Source organism: Bombus pyrosoma, linkage group LG3, assembly GCF_014825855.1.
Source record: "Bombus pyrosoma isolate SC7728 linkage group LG3, ASM1482585v1, whole genome shotgun sequence".
In the NCBI taxonomy this organism is placed as follows: Eukaryota; Metazoa; Arthropoda; class Insecta; order Hymenoptera; family Apidae; genus Bombus; species Bombus pyrosoma.
The window spans coordinates 16,073,814-16,094,179 of NC_057772.1; the positions used below are offsets into that span (position 1 = coordinate 16,073,814).

General features: G+C 34.0%; 3 protein-coding genes across 11 annotated transcripts in view; 2 read left to right on the forward strand and 1 right to left on the reverse strand.

Annotated features, from left to right (window-relative positions):
* The window catches only part of LOC122566171 (uncharacterized protein DDB_G0284459-like), a 47,442-nt gene extending 34,162 nt beyond the window's left edge, over positions 1–13,280 (forward strand). For 2 of the 6 annotated variants that reach the window (XM_043723030.1, XM_043723029.1), the window contains exons 2-4: positions 9,548–9,946; positions 10,308–11,017; positions 11,354–13,280. In XM_043723030.1, coding sequence (XP_043578965.1) covers positions 9,548–9,946; positions 10,308–11,017; positions 11,354–12,965 — 2,721 coding nt within the window. In that variant the 3' untranslated portion in view covers positions 12,966–13,280. Of the gene's footprint in view, positions 1–727; positions 1,265–4,422; positions 5,006–9,547; positions 9,947–10,307; positions 11,018–11,353 lie in introns of those variants that run through there. The other 4 variants (XM_043723033.1, XM_043723031.1, XM_043723032.1 and 1 more) reach the window with 4 other exon arrangements.
* A 443-nt stretch (positions 13,281–13,723) lies between these two features.
* Positions 13,724–17,377, reverse strand: LOC122566173 (multivesicular body subunit 12A). Of its 2 annotated transcripts, XM_043723037.1 has the most exons (9): positions 16,684–16,842; positions 16,315–16,483; positions 15,565–15,703; positions 15,234–15,432; positions 15,003–15,153; positions 14,844–14,927; positions 14,419–14,758; positions 14,290–14,340; positions 13,724–14,214 (listed from the first exon to the last, which is right to left on the reverse strand). In XM_043723037.1, exons 3-9 carry the CDS (start codon positions 15,691–15,693, stop codon positions 14,179–14,181), a joined length of 990 nt encoding a protein of 329 aa, XP_043578972.1. In that variant the 5' UTR covers positions 15,694–15,703; positions 16,315–16,483; positions 16,684–16,842; the 3' UTR covers positions 13,724–14,178. The 2 variants fall into 2 exon arrangements, with proteins under 2 accessions (XP_043578972.1, XP_043578973.1); XM_043723038.1 differs by lacking the exons at positions 16,315–16,483; positions 16,684–16,842 and adding an exon at positions 16,886–17,377.
* A 36-nt stretch (positions 17,378–17,413) lies between these two features.
* Positions 17,414–20,366, forward strand: part of LOC122566174 — an 8,967-nt gene continuing 6,014 nt past the window's right edge. For 2 of the 3 annotated variants that reach the window (XM_043723041.1, XM_043723040.1), the window contains exon 1: positions 17,414–17,626. In XM_043723041.1, the coding sequence (XP_043578976.1) occupies positions 17,445–17,626 (182 nt within the window). In that variant the 5' untranslated portion in view covers positions 17,414–17,444. Of the gene's footprint in view, positions 17,627–19,568; positions 20,361–20,366 lie in introns of those variants that run through there. The other variant, XM_043723039.1, reaches the window with a different exon arrangement.

Below are 20,366 nucleotides of genomic sequence, written 5' to 3' on the forward strand. Positions count from 1 at the left end.
GAGTCACGACGATCTACTCCCAAGAAATTGTAGTACCGTTACTCTCAAAGTTGCTTTTACAACAACGTGGTCGCATTTCTGTTTCGCCATCTCTCGTCTGTCCCATCATTTGTCAGCTTTTATATTTCTATAAAAGTTATTTTCTTTCTTTTGTTTCTCTTTTTCTGTTTCTTTTATTTAATCCTTTTTTTTTAACAAGAGATTTGTGATGCGTGGTCAACAATCCGAACGTTCAACTTTATTCCTAAACTATATATATATCGAGCTTAGTTACGTGTGTTTGCTAACGAACAAACGTATACCATGATGCGTGCTAATAGCGTAACCAGCTGTTACGGATACATGTGTCGAATGCAAAGACGGAAAAAATATTTTCGTAGCGAAACAAGATACGCGTTCTGCGTCAAAGAGAACTGTCAATTAAATAACGCGATAAAAACGGGAAAAAATAATCGAATATTGCATTCGTTTTGCATTTTACAATTGCATTTTAAAGAAAGACTATGTTTCATCGTGGTTTGAAGCTACAACTTTAGTACCGAGATAACTGAATCGGAAGAATATATTTGTTTCATTTCTGAGGAATGCTAAATTTCTATTGAAATGTGTACATATAACGGATAAAAGCGGAACGTGGGATAAAGAAAGCAGAAAGAGAAATAAAGTAGAGAAATAAAAGTAAAATAAAGTAAAAATAAAAACTCAGTGAATTATATATATATGTCAGAATTCTGATTGTAGAGCAATTCAACGGCTACAAAAATCGTGAAAAGCTCCTATCATTTGAAACACGTTTTCTTGTTCCTCCTACTTCACCATCCAACAACCACGCTGTAAACCACCGATAATTCAAGCTAACACAAACAATCCGTGTAAATAAGCATGATCACAATAACCAGAAATCCGTGAGAGATATTTCCTCAACGAGGAGGAATGCAACCCGGAGAATTCGATGAATCAACTTAGAAGCATCTCTCTTAACAAAAATATCGGTTCGTTTCCAACGAGACAGAGGTATGTCATTCGAAGAAACCACTGTTCTTTAAACAAAAATACGGCCAATAATAGACAATTTGATCGATGCAAAGAAGCGCAAAGTGATGTACAAGGTGATGAAGAAGTCCTGTAGACTTATCTCAAAGTTGCTAAAAAGGGCAAATAATATATAAAAAAGGAACGAGGTGGGCGGTAGGAGAGAATCATCGAAAGAATGTCGTGCAGGAAGAAGATCGACTCGAAACTCTGGCTGGAGTATACCCAAACGGTAAGAATCGATTGTATTCGTGCATCGTGATAACGGTTATCCGTATCCCCAGACCTAACCGAGGGCTAGCGAACCGGGTTTCTAAGGTAACCGAGTTAATAAATCGATGAGACGTTATCGTGCAGGATTGGGTTCGCTGCTTCCAAAGCGAATATTCCCGTTGATTGTGTCTTTTTTTGTTTCTTTGTTTCTTTCGTATTCTTTTCTTTCTCCGTTCATTGTAATAGAGTCGTGATCGTGAACGAGACAATCGTTACACCATTCGATGCTTTTATTCATTCAACCCTTAAGAGTATAATTTTTCCAACGATAATAAAGCATTTTGACTTTGACACTTTTAAGTATCGGAGAAAAGTAATAGTGACGGGAGACCACTTCCTTCATTCCCACTTGTTTAATAACAATAAGAATATGTATCATATATACATTGTATAATAAGCACTGTGTCTGTGAAAACATACACTGGTTTGTTACCATATAGCAACATTATACATTTAAAGGTTAAAGCGAGCAGCGAAACTCTCCTATTACGTCGAGAAAATTACATCTCATCATGAGATTCTCATGTTTCTTCCGCTAAGCAAAGTTTCGCGAAAAAAATAAGAATCTTGAAGAACATTCTCGTTTAATATTCAAATATTTCCATTAAGATGAGCATATTGTTTATTCGGGAGTTGATTCAATTGTATGAAATACATATGTTATTCGAGTATTTCTTATTGATGTCAAATGTTAAGCAAAACAGTTCCGTCAGTATCGAATTGTCATTTCATAAACTACGAGTTTTTCTTTAATTAACTCTAAATAACAAAAATAAATTCCATAAATGAAAAACATTTAATGGCAGTGTTATTATTATATTGGTTTTGGGAATAAAAGTTGCCCTACTTTTTTCGGTACTTAATATCAAACTTATATAATGAAGTTTATAAGCATTTCTTGAACTGATCTGATTCCTTTCTCCCTTTTTTTTACCCTCTATGAAATTAATAATGATACTTTATAGAAAGTCTACGAACTGTTTACAAAATGTTGATAAAGATCACAATTTATTGAGATAACAGTTTCAGTCCAATCGTGTGTTTACATATTTGCACGCGTTTTAGTATCTAACATACTTCAAGTACAACAAAATCACTCTACATACATAAAAAAATGATTAACATCTCAACAGGATAATATGCCAAAATATATTTACGGATGTAATAATATACTTTTCATCTCGTTCATAAACCATAGTAAATAGTTCTTCAATTTTCTTAACTTCATGAAGAATTTTAATAGTATATTATAATAATAATGTATAAATGATATATGAAGAATTTTAATAATACAGTAGAACATTAACTTCCGCCATTTCTTTACGTAGCTGTATTTCTCTAACACAAAACGATATTTACTTAAACATACACTTGACCGTTTACATTAACAAGAGGAACAAGAAATTAATAACATACTAACATAATAAAAAATAACGTAGTAGCGATATACCAAAGCTTCCTGTTGCAATATTCTTCGCATAAATTCCGGAATTAGTAGCCGTAAACGGACCACATTCGTATCGAGTTTTAGTTATTCCCGATGATTACACGTTGCTAAATCACGAGGTGTCAAAAAACGTCAAATCCCCTGCAAACGGTCGGTAGATGGTTGTCGCCAGTTTCCGCTCGGCAATTAAGATGTACGCGAATTGAAGGTATCACGCAGAGGTAACTTCTACAAAAAGTCTGTGCGAAGGTCTCGACGAAGTCGTTAAGGAGGCAATTGCACAACCACGGGCCAGGCGCCAACCGGTAGAATCTCGTTTTCTAGGACAATCGGCGTTCCTAGGTAGTGGAGAACGATCTTATTCAGGGCAAGATCAAGAACGACCGTTCGTGTCGATAACATTCCAACACCGCTGATATTTGGTGTCGTTCTGGGAACTTGAGAAACTTTACTATAAATGGTACTCATTCTGTACGTGTAAGGCTTGATTAAAATTGATAGACTAACTTGGTACTCTTTTTATGTACGAAAGGATTAAGATTCAGTAGTGGCATGCTTCTTTTATTTTTTTTATTGATCATTGAAAGATCGTAAGCAATGTGGTTAGTCAGAAATGCAGCGATGGATTTTCTATCTCCCTAGTGGAAATGCGAGAAAGATAATTTCATCAACTGCTTCTCTTGGTTAGGAGATACTATCATCTTTTTGAATAAAAATTTATACCTACATAAACTGTCAACATTTTTTTTGCAAAATAATCGATTTAATTCGTTAGAAATCTTACAAAATCAACCGCAAAACTCCGAGAATGCTAAGTAACAAAAACACTACTATCTTTCAATAATAGCATGCCGTAATCCTAAATACTACTCGAGTCAGCTGTTCGTTACTTTGCTTCCCGTGACGTATGTAGATATCTGAACAAGTTAACTTCATAATTTATCTAAAAAAGGGCATGTCGTATTCATTTTTATGTTATATTTGGTCTATAGATAGTCTTACCTGTTTTCATTCGATCACGAACAAGTTATACATAGAAAAAGTGCGCACAAACATTCGTGCACGCGTGAATGCGGAACAGGAATCTTTCTCTCTCTCTTTACCTGCTTTTCTTACTTTCTTCCTTCTCTCCGTCTGACTCTGACTCAGGGCTGCACTTATAACTCAAGATTCTTCAGATTTTTACCAACCGTCTACTTAATAAACTAGACTATACTATATATGTACGTATAGACAAGAGAGAAAGACATTTTTTCAGTACTAATGAAAATAAAAAATATTTACTAAATTGTAATCTAAAAACGTTAAATTATTGTTTAACATTATAGAATTTCTGTTTTGCTTCGGTTTCAAAATTACAGTTCTACATATATTGTAATTTCATATGAATATTTTTGAAAGAACCAACTTTTTATAAATATGAATTTTTATTAATTATCTGCAATTATAACAGCTTACCTAAATAAACATAGCTTGTTGTTACAAACCGATTAGGAATAATGTACTACTTATTCAATAACTTACTTGCAAACTTTCAAACTTCTAGGATAGAGTAAAATAAAAACATGCAAAGTATAACAAACTAAATATACGTTATAATAATAAATTCTCATTATAGTAATAATAATAAATTCTAGTTTTCTAAAAATTACAAAAATTTATATGACACGCATATGATCGTGAAGAAAATTGTTTTCGAAACCCGAGCCTGCTTCAACCCTCTCCCTACCATTCTTTACTCCCTCTTGGACCTAACTGTCCACTCGCCGACTGACCAGTTTGTATCCAAAGTTCGTCTCGCCTACATTCTGTTTCCGTTACGTTATTCGTATTTTCGTTCGATATATCGATCGTGAATGCTCGATCCAATACAGTTAATTAAAGGAAGAAAATGAAGCAGGAATTTTCTAATGATTCGCAAAAGTAATCGAGGTGCTCTCAGAATTCGAAGTACAATATGTCAGGTACGCGAAAACATTCGGTCATTCGCGCTGCCGTTCGGAAAGCTTCGGTGACCTTCGGCAGATATCGGCTGTTCTCGAGAGCGCTCGTAACCGGCATCCTCGAGGAGACGACAACGCACGACAGATGCCTCGAGGACCAGTGACAGAATGTTATGTCGAAATCAGGTGAAATTCGGCTGATTTGTGTGTGATTGTGCGAAAAAATTTATACGTATATCATGCCGGTCACGTGCACAGACTTTCTTGATAATATTGGATAAGTGTGCTTGCCTGGAAAACAGAATTTAAGGTAACAATGTGCAGGATATAATAAGAATAACACACGAATATTTTTTTAATGTGAAAACTACTGTACACAGTAGAAGGCTTTTTAAGCATCGCGAGTCTATAATTTCTACCAAGCACTCAATTTTTATACTCGACGTGATCGATGAAAATGCGAGATAAACATGCGCTTGGTTTGAACACAAAAAAAGAAAATTGAATTACGCGCTCTTGTGTATGATGTAGTAGGGATGCATTTGATCGGCAGTTTCTTACATTGGATGTATAACGGATACATAGCGATTTTTTAAACGAGCAACGGTATGGAAAAAGCTATACGTAAAGTATGTCGTAGACTTATTTCGACACGACCTACTATATCTACCGGACGATGAATCAGTCATTCTTTAAAGACGTTTTCATCGAAGGTCTTGTTGCAGTCTTTGTAAAAGCATCCATTATTTACTCCAAACATAGCGACTGCATATTGTATAACATTAGAATAACGATTGAACGCTACGGTTTACCTAATACAAACTGGAAGACTGTATCGTTTACATTAGCCCAATTTACACAAACAAAGGATACAATTTATCGAAGCGCCATATTTTTTTATCTTTAAACGGTATAACGAATCGTGTGATAATTATTGCACGGTTTGTAATAAAGTAACGTGATGCAATCAACGAAGGTTGTTTAAATGATGACACAATTCTACGCTCGTAATTGCGAGAACTACTATGTGTACATGCTTGGCTTGCGAAATCGGGAATTCTAATCCATTCATGATATTGAAAGTCACCTGTAAATTAAAAATTGAATGGTTATCAAAAACGAATCATTCCGACGTATATATCGGTGATCTTAGGCGAAATCATTATGTTCTGTTCACGGATCTCGGTAAAAAAACACAAGAGATCGGAAGAAATGTGATTACTTACGTATACTTATTGCGCGTTTCGTGCGATAATTGTGGATCTCTATTCGTCCGTTACACCGTAACACCGGAGAAAGTATGTTTCTGAGTTATTGGAGAAGAGAATGTAGCGTTGACGTCACTTAAGAACAAACGTGATCCTCCGTGCATTCCTTTCCGCATTCTTTTTCTAAAATCTCCATGCAGTTATTTAAAAAACGACGAATATACAAATGGAAAAAAAAGTTTGCGGTAAGATCAGACTTGCTAACCTCGGCACTCGCTTCTAGAAATTTGACGGATATTGAATGTGTTAAAACGGGTAACTGTATCGACATGAGGTGTAGATATCTCGTTATCCAGCGACCGGAGTTCATCCGTTGACCTCCTATCGTGCACCACGATGGATCGAAAAACCGTTGGTCAAGAACGGAGAAAGTCGTAGCACACTTTTTCGTCACCTCCGTGAACCACTTTAAAACTCGAATTTGATGCAATCGTGGGCGTCAAATTTTCAAAGACGCGTATACTGTATCGAGTTCTGACATTAAATATCATTACTCGACCTTGATTATTTATTTTGAAGCTAATTTCGTGTCGTTTCGTTGTTTCATAAATTCAAAAATATCGATATATAAAAATCCATAATCAAACATAAAACAAAATTAATTCGAGTAAGCCTGATCAATTTATTTTTTTAATTTATTACTACACGTCCTTCTCTTGTAACATTTCATCAATAACCAATATCTATCCGAAATTCACTTCGTGTTAGTTGTTAAATATTGATTCATACAATTGAATCAAACTTTCTGCTTTTTTCTTCATTCATGCTAAACTATACGTTATGATTAGTTACACGAAACCGCTGCGTTTGCTCATTTATAACCATCAGCATTCAGAACACGGACACCTCATCAGATCGCGCTTTCTAAATACATATTATAATATACCTTCTACCGATCATGGGGGATTCCTCTGACGTCATAGGACACGAATTCATCGTGGTTGGAAAAAGTTCGATTTTGAAATACCTGACGTGTTGGTGTCACGTGTGCCGGAACCGGAATTTGCATACCATCTTAAATAGCTATGTCGTAACTAGGAACATTTAGATGAACTATACGATGCTACGCTTGCGAGTTATGTAATCGTGCAAATAAGTCTGAGACAGTTGATATCTCAAACAATTAGTTTCTTCATAATTGAATTGATATTGTCATATTTTTCATCTTAATATCCATTTGAATATATAATGTCGGAAAGATTGTCGAAATATACAATCAAAGTGTTCCGTTTAAATCAACCATTGCGAATATTTCTGAAATTGTTGATTTATTATGTTTCGATGATTATTATGTTTAAGTGACAAAGATATTTTAATCTCAACTTTTTAACTTTACGCATGAAAGATAAGCAAAGACACGAAGCTGGTCTATTCTGTAAATTAACAACTAGAACCAGAACTGTCTCCCATATATTATATATGTACTTTGCCGTTTACTTCTAGCACCCTGTAATCAAACATACGAGTTCTTTAAAGCAATGACTGACTGCTGGCGTAATAACACCGGTAGTTCGTAGCACGTCATGAAGATTGCAAAAAAAACAAGCTATCTATAAATGAAAGAGCTTGATTCGTTATGTCGTAAATGATAACTTAAAGTTAGTATGGATTGCGCTATAAGTTGATCGCTCGAAAAACCGTATGGGGTGCGGGGTTATTTCCCCCGTGATGAGACAAAGAAAATAGCCAAGCTATTGAATACGTTTTCCACTACGATCACTGTATAATTACAGTTCGTGGAGGTGCGAAAATTTGTGGCTTCCTGCGATCTTCTGCCTCCATAAATTTACCGCCCAAACTGCCAGGCACGTTACATCATTGACAACAAACCTCTCCCAGTCATAAGGCCATGAGTTCTACTAAAACACAAAACGCCACCACTTCTCCGTTCTATTATTACGGTTGCCTGTTGTTTTACTCGAGATACGAGGCTTCTTCTACAGGCAGCTGTTACTGCATTGAACCGGCAATCATTTTCAAATAAATGCTTCTTTAATTGGTACATAATTGGTATCTTTACTTTGAGACGCTTTCCCTAGAGTCTGTCCTAGGGGGTTGAATGATAGGGAGTGAATTGGGCTACGTTAAGGCGTTATGCGCTTTGCGTATAGGTGTTTCTTTTGTTGTATTTAGTACGAATAGAAGGGTGTTATTGTGTGTAAAACTTTCTGTCAAGAAGATATGGAGTCGTTCGAATCTTTCCTTTTGTGTTTGAGCCTTTGGAACATCTTTAACTCAACTGGGATACTTTACCGCTAAAAATTTTTTAAAGACTTGACGGAAATTTGAAAGAATCGTTGTTTAAACTAAAAGTTGTGACTAAATGTATTTCTATTCATTTATGAAATAATCCATCTCTGCTTTTCTACATTCGTTTTGTTTATCAAATCAAAGAATAAATTGAAATTTATAGAATAGATTCATAGTAAAATTCATTAAATTAATTCATTAACACTGTAAAATTATGTCCAACAGATCTTCAAAGCGATTCTTGTAAAAAAATTATACAAGAACATGTTTACAATATTATTTTTTTAATAGAAGATCATCCCTCTTACCGTAGTTCTATCAGTTATTGGATTTGTATTCTGTGTTCTAACGTTAGTTTCCTAATATAACATAAATACCACAAAGTTTAAAGGCTAAATCGATTTCAGGAATTTCTGAAGCGAGCTAAATGCTACTGATGCAAACTAACTGCTAAAGTTTTTCGAGTTGCATGTACATTGGGATATTTGGTAGAGCGAAGCTAATTTCTACTTTGTTACTCGCCGAGCCCAGCAAAATCTTTTAGTTAAATACAGGACTGAAACCTGTTTGATCAATATTTGATTATTCATATCTGCAACCTTTATGAAATATTTAACAGTAAAAAATACTGTTAAAAATAATTCAACATTGTTACCAAAAGAAAATTTTTTAATCAAAAATATTTCTCTTTTATATTAATACATTCTTATTCTGCGTATAATATTTTTACTTGCTCTTTTAACTTGTAATATATTTTACTCTTGATTTGACTTTCTTAGGCACCGTTATCCCATTGGAGAAACCAAGACGAAGTAAAATAGACTTTAAGTTAGAGCTCGGACAATGAATCCCCTTTTTATTTCGGCTGGTTCCCTTTCTTTCATCTTTTTTTTGTCTGCTTGGCTTACCAGCTCCTGCAGGTCAGATCCTTCCGGTCTTCATAGTACAGTCCAGCGTTTCTACTAACCTAGACGAATTCCAAGATTCCTTCTCCGAAGTTAACTTTCAACATTTTTCTTCCCGTGCAACAAAGAAAAGGCTCCGCGTGTTTCGTTATTCTCATTTTTCTACCTCAGGTCACAACGAATTCCACCGAATTCCGCTTTTGAATCTGACTTCGAGAATTCTTTATTTCTATTCATGTACACGAACGTCCGTTCAAATAATCGAGTTAATTGACGATAATTTATTATTTTTATACGTGTATTATACCTGTATAAAGAATTGAAATTATTAACCGTAATTAAAAAATCGTAATGAAGAAGAAAGATACATTTCATTATGAAATCTTAATAGAAGAAGCCACTGTATCTAACCAGAAAATTATTTTTCAGATGGAAACCGAGGTGCGAACGCTCAAGCAAGAGCTGGTTCGTACTCAGGAGGCCTTGAAGGCAGCCACGAAGAGGTGCCGTGATCTGGTGAAAGAGCTGGACAATCGCACTGCGAACCACGAGTCCGAAAGAAGTCTTCGAGATCAGCAATTATCGCGGATACTTCGTGCTCTGTTGGTGCTGGAAGCACGGCTGAAGCAAGAGCAGAAATCGATCAGACAACTACTTTGCGAAAAGGACAATGTGATCAAGAACCAGCAGCTCGAAATCGCTAGGCTCAGACGTTACACCAAGAATTATATCAAATGCAAACGCGAACAGACCCTTGGTAAATCGTCAATGAAACTTAACACGGCAACCGACATTAAAAACAACGATTTGCAAACGCCCAACGCCGATGTAAGTTTCGAAATATTGTGATTTAATTAAGGGCCTCATAGCAAGAACAGCCCTCAGACTTCTTAATTTCTTAATAACGCATTCTAATAGTCTCCCGACGTAATTGGCTTTTGCAATTTTTTATCTCGTTTTGTATATTTTATTGGCTTCGTGATGAGTTTCTAATATAAATTTAATAATGGAACAAAGAAACAAACGATTCTTGAGAAAAATCCCTATTCCTTATGTCAAGGAACATCTTTGTAATCACATAAATATTCGAAATACGTATGCCTGAGAAAACACATCAAGACCCATCAAAATTTTAAACTGGCGCAGTAAACAACTGTAACGAGATCTCGTTTTTTTTTTCTCATTTCAGGCACGCTCCAGGCAAAACTGTGGAATTAGTAAAGACATTCAAAACCTGAAATGCGAGATAATCACAAAACTGAATTCGTCGGAGATACCTGTTGCGCTCGAGGAGTTGGACAGAGGGGTGAAGAAAACGCATAGCTTCGCTGGGAGCGATATTTCGAAAACGAGTCTGACGAGCAGCGAAAACACGGATGTGTCGATTATCACAACCACCACAGAGGGCAGCCCCTCGTTGCTCAGCACCGAGGGTTTCTGCGAGGGCGAAAGTAGCGACGTTTCACCCGGTTCCACGCTGAACAAATCCAATAGATGTTCGCCTACGATGGTTACGGATAGTGAGAACGAAATCACAATGATCTACGATGGTGATGATGATGAACAGACGATGATGGTTGAAAACGGTTCTAAATTACCGAGGAAAAAGTTAGGAATAGGTAGATCGAGGACACAGAAGGCTTTGAACGAAACAGACGTGATCGAACCGACGAATATCGCGAGAACGGAAAGTAAAGACGACGGAATGGACTGTAACTTTGTGTCAGAGGACGAAGAGAAAGAACAAGAACCAATTTATGTAAACGCTTGCAACGAGACAAACTCGAGAAATTTAGAACACACAGGAAACGTGATCGCGGAAATGCCGAAGATGAACGAAGATTATAGTAATAATAATAATAACAGTAGCAATAACGGGAGTAATAATAATACTAGTGTGTAAGTATTTATTTCCTTGAAAGGGTACATGTATATCAGGCACTTGCCGATCGTGTAAAATGTTTATAACATACGTTAACGTAAATTAGATCGGTAGAGACATACGAGAAACAAAAAATAGTTTAAAATCGGAGCAATATATATGCATAAAAGAAAATTCGCTGAGCCTTGTGTTTGTACGTGTTTTCTAGAAACAAATGTCTATGTAATGCTATTCTATGATATATGTTGCTATAATAAATGATTAGATTATTATAGTTCAATATATTATATATTCACATTGTTATAGAAATATATTTCACAACGTATTTTTGAATTTATATTTGACTTCTATAGATGCCTAAAAATGGAAATCGAAGAACACAACGCAGAAGAGACCAGCGGGAACTGGTACAGCGACCCTGACGAGGATAAAGTCAACGATGACGTCTTTAGGCACAGCACATATCGACCGAATAGCAAACATAATTCCGTTTTGGAGTGTGTTAACCAGATCCTTTTACGAGACATGGAGGAGGAAGAGAGTATTCTTTCCATGCCTAGGAGGTTTAAACATCGAGGAAGAATCGTTCGATTTCAACCAGCTAAATTATCGGATATCGAGTCCGTGGGATCTGAAATGGAGAGGAAGAACTCTGAAGAAGGAATTACAGAAAAAGAATTAGCTAGCAACGAATTGACCGATGTTTCTGTAAACAGTTTCGAACCCACTGCTACGGAAGACGAGTTTGGCATGAGTCTTACTGAAAGTGCTTCAACCTCAAATGTTGCAACCACGATCACGAATCATGAGTCGAGTCTTGAGGAAGAATCGGAAGAATCAAAGGCTATTCCAATTGTCATTATAGAACCAAAGGTCGAAATGGAGGAGACGAGGCACACGAGTTTCCCCTCTTCACAGGTGATGCAAAAAACAAAAACGTCTGTAAATGCGTCGAATCCACCTTTAAAATTAGAGCGTATCGAGGAAAAGACTTGTCTGCAGATGTCTACGAAAGGATTGACCATAGCGAAAAATTTGGATTATGAGGATATCGAGTCACTTCCGGAGATTATATCACCACCTCCTAAAACACCTCCTGCGCTGCCTCCCAAACCGCAGTTCAAGAATAACACGTTAATCTTAAAAAAGATTCCTAGCCCCTCGTTTCTCATCGATGAGACGCGGAAGAAGCAACAGCTACTGGAACCTAGTTCGTCTGAACATAGCAAGAAGATATTCGGTTTTATATCTTCTCCTTTAAAATCTGCGGGGATTAATGTATCATCTGCGAGAAGTTTAAACTTCGACGATGCGATTAATAAAGTTACAGGGAACAATGAAGAGGGGAACTTCTGGAAAAACAGGTTTAATAATGTCCGATCTTCATTCCAGACGCGTCAGAGCGTCAGTCATGAAACTAGCGGGGAACAAACCCGGAAAATTCCCAGAGTCACTAACATCGTTCGCCATTTTGAAGAATTCAAAATTGGCGGTGAATCGGAGGATCAAACAAAAGAACGCACGAAAACCAAGGACAAACATGTCCATTCAGAATTTGATCAGGAATTTGATATCAGACAAAATTTTGAAGAGTTCAATTTGGATGAATGTGATTTGTCAGATGATCCGGATAGACCAGAGGGCGATGGATCGGAGAGGCTCGGTAATCTTGGGGCGACGGTTGGTCAGAACGAGAAAACTGCCGCAACCAAAGACAATAATAATGTTCCTCTTGCTGCGAGCAATTCGAGCAGCGGCTACGATCACTTCTTAGAAGCTACAGGTCTTAGCAACAAATCCATATTAACACCATCGAGGTTGCTGAGCAACCACAAGAGTATGTTAAAGCCAAAAGACGTCAAGTATAAGAATAAGATCAAAGCGACAGCAGTTATGGAAAAACATGGTGTTTCCACGACGAACAATACTACCCATATTAGACATTGGACTGGCCCATTCGTCTGACGACTGGTTCAAGTTTTCCCAAAAAATCTGTTTCGACAAGAAACATCTGCCGAAGGAACTTAAATTCATAAGCAAACGAAAAATAGTAACCATAATATGAATTAGTGATCATTAAAACCGTGCTAGGAACACGATTCTTTAAGTGCAAAATGTAATTCTGTAAATTATTAATGTTCTCTTTCCTCTTTTTAATACCTTTATCAGATCTTTTGTTACTAAAGAAATTGTGGAACGTAGAAATTAATTTATTTATAGCACCTTCAATTAAAGAATACTTGAATATGTTGTATATTTTAATAAAATGTTGCTTACCTATTTATAGCATTACTAATCAGGTCACAATGAATTGAGTAATTAATAGTACATCATTGGGAATAGCTTATAAACGTAAATACTCACATACGTTAATAAGCTTTTCTCACAATGAAGTGCCACAAGTAAGTTCATTTACTACGGAAATCAACGTTTTTGTTATTTTCTAGTTAAAGTTGTACATCAAAAATTGAAAATATTAAATTATAGTGGTCTTAAATTAAACTATAATTACGTTCATCATCCGGTATTTTGTGAAATTCTAAATATCAAACTCTAATCAGTATCTCAACCAATTGTTAGTTAAACCTTGTAGCATTTGAGAATCTGTATGTACGTAATTACGGATTAACTATTCATCAACTAAATGATATAAAAGCAAAATATACGTATTCTATAAAAGTATTAAAGGCATTTATTCGAGGATAAAAGTAAAGATGTACTTATTTTTTGTTGGAAATAAAATTGAAGATGACTTTATTGAAAGATTCCTGCGTTTGATTAAGAAATAGGAATACACCAGTATAATATTAAGTATTTTGTGGCGATTTATAAACAACTAGAACATATCATACAATTATATATAATATACATATATATAACTTCTACTATCTATAAAAATACAACGCAACTCTATAAAAATACAATGCTAACTGTTACTGGTATCAAAATCTAAATAGGGCATGGAAGAGAAAAGTACTTTAGAAAATGGACAATATTTAAATTCGAACATTTCATCAGTAAATGTTTTAAAAGTAATTCCATTTTCGTAGGTTAGTATGAATCACTCGTTCAGGCACTCTATTACACTTGGCTAGTGCTATATTATCAATACAACTGTATAGACATAGCTGAAAAATTCCGTGATTTTTCACGCAATTAATTTGGCACAGTGGTTTTTTCAAGTTTCTCTCTCTGCACAAAAATCGTAAAAGAACTGCAAAATGAAATAAAAAATAAGAATATTAAAAACATTGGTACGTTACATGCTTTGAATAAATATTAATTGTACCTCTTTATCCAAGTCTTTCTGAGTCCAAATTTTGATCACAGGAAGTTTATTCTAAACAATGTGAAATAATTGTTGAAAATATATAAAATTATATACAAAAAAATATAATTTTTTGTAAAAATGACTTACAGTAGAAGAATCAGAATGAACACTAAGACGTGGATTAAGAACAAATGGGACTCCATCCAAATCGGAAGATCCTGGCAGTGTACCATAAATTGATGTAGATCCAACAACTGTTGATGTAGGGGGTTGCGGAGCAGGTCTCGTAGGTCTAATTCTTGCACTAGGACTCAAAATTTCATAATCTCTGTCATTAGATTCCTCTGTATCCTTTCCTCCACTTCCACTAATTTTTGGATAAACCCCATTTGCTGGTTTTGGCGAAAACTTTGGTTTTGGTGGCCTCTCGGGCGGTATTCTATGGGGTGTCCCATTTGATGGATTTGGAGAAGCACTTTGTAGTAAGCTATAAATAAGACGTTATATAGAATAAGTGGTAAGCATTAAGGTAAATATATCTTAATTCCTTTTAAGATAAAGATGATTCTTACTCTATATTAACATATGACTGTGAATTTGAATTCCCATTTACAATATCCACAGTTTTGTAGCAAACACAAACTCCATTAATAACACTGAAAAGAATAGGAATAAGAAGAATAATTTGATTTTTATAAAACTTTCATAAATATAAAATTCTATAAATATACCCAGCAGCAATAAATCCGTTTGGTGCCATTTTAGATGTATAAACCTTATGTATAACTCTACTACATATGATAATATCAGTAACTGCTTTCGAGCATAGTTCCTTATTTCTAATTTTATAGCACACCTGTTTCTTTCTCCATGCCTTCTGCACTAAAATTCATTATTGCAATGTACTAAATGAAAATACATTCCTGATAAATGGTACATTGATTAGTCTTACGTATGCTCACTTGAATCTACAGTATAAGAAATTATGCTATATCCTTCTGGAGGAGTATCTCGTTCATTAATGACTACGATATCTTCGACCACACACTGGGGTAACCCTTCAGTCTTTGAAAAACATATGTATCTGCCTTTCTTTTTAATAAAAAGTCCACTTTCTCTCCATAGATCAGCATCAGTATCTTGGTCATATGTTCGTGATACCTAAAGGTAAAATGACATTTAAAAATAGTATACATTTATAGAAAATTAAAAAATAGTAATATAAAAGTAGTTATAAACACCAGGTTAAATACCCTAAATTATTTATATAAACTATCTTGTGAGGTTACTTACCACTGTAAAATTTGGTGGGCACTTATCTATATCTTCAACAATATTTATGGCTGTGATGGGCCTATCATCAGGTAATACAGACGATAACTGGTGAACTAACATTTTGTTGCAATTAATCTTTTTAGACATTATTGCAACCCTGTTAAAAGTATATTTGTATAACTATTCATGTTTTCTTTTCCTTGTAATATATATTATCTCACATATACAAGATGTTAAATGTAATTTGTTATAAACTAATAAGTATAATCAACTGCTTCATAGATAATCACACTGATTGCAAAAAATCAATTCGATAAATTGTAACATAACTTCAAAGATATTTTAAATATCACAATTAATACAAGACATCAAGTAGTTAATATGTTTTGACAAGTGTGACAAGAACAGCTTTCATTGACATAAAGCACATTTCTCTACCAAAGTTCGTTATACGTTGATTCATTAAAAGCGCCAGGAATTGAGGAATGTAACTGTGTGGACGTCCCCTACTTTATCTTGATGACCTATTTTCGATCGATAGAAAAATTTACGGTACACTGAAAATTGCTTGTAATAAGGAAATTTCAAGCAATAAAATTTTAACAATGGCATCTTTTAAACACGATAAAAACGAATTACTGCAAAGGACGCATTACTTACACATATACTTTACTTAATATAATTAATCTTTAAAATATTCACGACAGAGAAACACACTTAACCATTAGCAATCATCCACAAAATTCGCACACTTCCCAATTTGCTTACCTTCGGAAAAAAATTGGAAATTTCGCGCGACACAAATTTAAAAACTTTGCATATTCATTAATTTATCTATCGTTGTACTTTTAATCAGCCGGTCACTTAATTCCAACAGAATAACACAGCAATTTTCGATCGAATAACGATCAACTGGCTTTTCCTTTGACGCGCAATCCTATTCTTCGGAAGATTCATTCGTAATAAAGTGAAGGTACTTCAATGCATATTAATAAACAAAAAGGATGGAAAGTACGATTGAAGGAATGAGCAGGACGGAGGAACTAACAGAGAGGAGAGTATCTATTGAGAGAAAGATAAATGTATACATATACAATCAATTGTTCCGTCACAGCTAATATTTTAACACTCACGTACTTTCAAATGATATGTGATAAAAACATGATAAGATAACTAACGAAACTCATAAACACTGTTACTTATAAGAATGGCTTTCCTCCTTTGTCTGTTCGTTGAACGTTTTAACTAAATTGATATCAATGACATCACTTTTACCACCACCACAACCGTAATGACCACCATCTTAACTGACTAGGGTAGTTGTGTTCAATAAGCTAACCTCTGTTTCCGTTCCTTACACGTCGTGAAACTTCACGGCACTTTTCCTCGTCTTTCCTACACGATTCGCTTTTGCCGGATATTCGTTTGGTTTTATACGTATCACTCAGTTTTGAAGTGAATTAATCCCATTCCCAAGCAATAAGAAAATGGATAAGAATCATACGCCACCCCTTTATCAGCATGCTTATTGTTTGATCTGTTTAAATAAATTGTTTAATACAATTTAAATGTACGATAATGTGATACTTTGACCAACAGTGGCCATGGCCATGACACTCAACTTTGATATTGAAGCTAAAGAAACCGCAAAGTGTTTTGTTTATCCTTCCAATGCTTTTATTCAAAATTTAATACAATTTAAAGTTACTGTTTTAATTATATATATATATATATATTTCGGGCTTAAAGAGATTATTAATAAGTAGAATTAATGTTACAGATTTTCAAATCAGATGCTAATTTTCAAGTTTTCAAGTGGGAAATTACAGATGGCGCGGATATTTGCATCTAAATATTAGAGGTACATTGGTATATATATACATATAAAGAACAGTATTATGCATTCACTTACCTTACCATTGCCGCCGCTTACTATGGTGTTTATTGGTCAAATGGCGTATGATCAGTTCGGTCTTCTAAGGAAATTTCGTGACATGGAACAAGGGTACAATAACTGGACATTCACTGTGGCAAAACATAACTCTTTTACGAATAACTCCATGTTTCGACTATTAAAAAGGTATTTATTAACAATACTTCCGTTTTCATTAATTTTCTTTATTAAGAATTACTTCCTAGTCGTAAAGTACATAATTTATATAATGTAAATAAGAATAAGTTTGCAAATCAGTCGTGAAGCAATTAATTTGCAGAAAACCATAGAATTGGTGTTAACACTAAACCTACCAGCGCCGGTCAAATTGACCGCTCTCGAACTTCTATTCAAATTTAACTATATTTAAACATTATCATATCGATTCATAATTTCTGACTTTTTCTAAGACATGTATACAATATATTTTTCGGTATTTACTTTTAGTTTGCTCTTTTATTTTCTAAGAAAAATTTATATTCTGCCTTGCCTACCGCGATCGGTCAATTTGACCTAAAAATGTCAAGACTTTTAAAAAAAAAATTATAAAAAAGAAATAACAGACCTAGAAAAAGACTGTTCAGTGTGCGATGAACAAGAAACTTCAGCAACTGAAAACAGCATGGAAACACATGAAAAGCTATTTACAACCGAATCAGAGTTGAATATTATAAATTATAAAACGTTCACGTCCAGGGTAAAAAGGAAAGAAATTATCATTGATAGCAAAGAGTGAGACTGATGTAAAGAACCAACGTATTGAAATTAGACCCGTTGGGACAGTTTGGAAAGAAATAGATGCAAGTCCCAAACCTAGCAGGGCATCAGTTTATAATATTTTTAAGGATATGCTAAATGGCACATAATGAAAGGACAAGTAAAGACATCATTTTATCTTATCATTGATCACCGTATAAAGGATCATATAATAAAATTTATGGAAGAAGAAACATTTAGAGTATTGAGGACTATGAGGAACTAGATGCAACAAAACTAGATGCATTTATTGCTCTGTTATATACCCGCGGTGCATATCAGGCAAAAGATTTAGATGTCTCAAATTTGTGGAATGAAATTTGGAGACCTGCATTTTTTTCAAAAACAATTAGCAGGAATGACTTTGCTGAAATTATGAAGTTTATGCAATTTGATAAAAAGGGGGAAAGAAGCCAACGTTTACAAATCAATAAATTTGCAATGGTATCTACAATATAGGGCCAATTTATAGAGAATTCACAAAATTGTTATAAACCTGGTACATACATTACTTTTGTATAAAGAACCACAGGGAAAAAGCCATGCAATAAAACTATTAACAAGTTCAGATTCATTACTACAAAAAAGCTTGTTAAGTAAAAAATTGTAAAGGTTACAAAATTACGAAAATTTGTTTAAGATGTGGGTAATATGTATGTGGCAAATGTACATTTGATAACAAAATAATTTGTAAAAAATGTAGCGAAGTTGAATAAGATAAACCTCTATATACATAAAAGTGTAATTCTATTTAAGTCTATAATTGAAATTAAACAAAAGTAAATTTGGATGAAATTTTATGAAAGTTCATCATTTTATATACATTTAGTTATAAATTAACCATTATCTAAGTTAAATCTTATCTAAGTTAAATTTTGACCACACATGGTAGGAATAGGTATACACGAAGTGTCGGTAGGTTTAGTATTAAATTAGAGCAAACAATAGAAAAAGCAATTTAAAATATAGAACTGCATTTGATAACAACATTTTATTCAATAAACACGAAAGAAAAGTAATGTAGTAAGGAAAACAAAAAGAAATTTTTTTCAAAAATTTATGTTTTATTCATAGTCACTATCATATTATAACTAATACGTTTCCTTGTTACTAGAAAAGAATCACTTTTGTCATACGAAATATCCTTGCTCTGATAGTTTTGTATCAGTTGTGATGATATATTTTGTTTGGTTTTTTCTTTTAATGATTCTTTATAACAAGCCATACAAATTCTCAAATCCCTTGGATACAGTTTATTAGCTAGTTATATTCCCCCCTCGATTAAACTTACAAACGATGACTGGTTCTTTTCATTACTATTAATTCCTAACAGATCAGAGGAACATAAGGCTATCTTAATATGTGCCAAAAAACTACCCATTGGAAACCATAAACAAATGAATAAACTGTATAAAACAGACCATGTAAAAGTGAATTATTCAAAATATTGTGTAAAGAGACCAGGTATATAAATGTAATAAAAATTCAAGAATTGAAATAGAATATTTCATGTCAATATATTATTGTTTCATAAAAAATAAATAAATTTTGTAACAGAAGAATAATAATATAAATTAAGTTGTAAATGTAAAGTAGTCACAATGTTTTGTTTAAGTTTCAAACTATATAATTTAAAATATTAAATTTTCAAAAAGAATTATATAACAATAAAAATTATTGCTAATGTTCAATACTATTAAAATACTTCCTAAGTTTAGAAAATTTATTAGAACAAAAAAGATATAGCACATATCACTTGTGTACACAAACTTCACACATACAAACATACCCAATATGCATATCTCATTGCCGACGTATGATTTGTATATGTAGTAAAATAGACTTATCAAGAGCTGTTGGGAAAACAGAATATTGTTGAAATACAATCTGGATATGTTACAACATAGTATAGTTGAATATGGACCAGAGTATGAAAAATAATATGGATATGTGTTAATCCACTGCTAAAATATTTATATACATGTGGTAGATCATATAGTGCCTGTTTAAGAGGCAAGCTATTGTTTCTAATGCATATGGATATATTAATAGGGATGTAGTAGTTTAAAATATTAGTATTTTAAAATTAATGTGGATATCATACAAAGTATTGCTCAGATATTATGGATAT

Excerpts from the sequence above, each read along its gene's own strand:
- LOC122566173 (XM_043723038.1), bottom strand. The coding sequence starts at position 15,693 with ATGTCTAAAAAGATTAATTGCAACAAAATGTTAGTTCACCAGTTATCG. Across the intron at positions 14,928-15,002 it reads AACGGATTTATTGCTGCTGG|TGTTATTAATGGAGTTTGTG; the intron begins GTATATTTATAG and ends TATTCTTTTCAG. Across the intron at positions 14,215-14,289 it reads AGAAAGACTTGGATAAAGAG|TTCTTTTACGATTTTTGTGC; the intron begins GTACAATTAATA and ends TTCATTTTGCAG.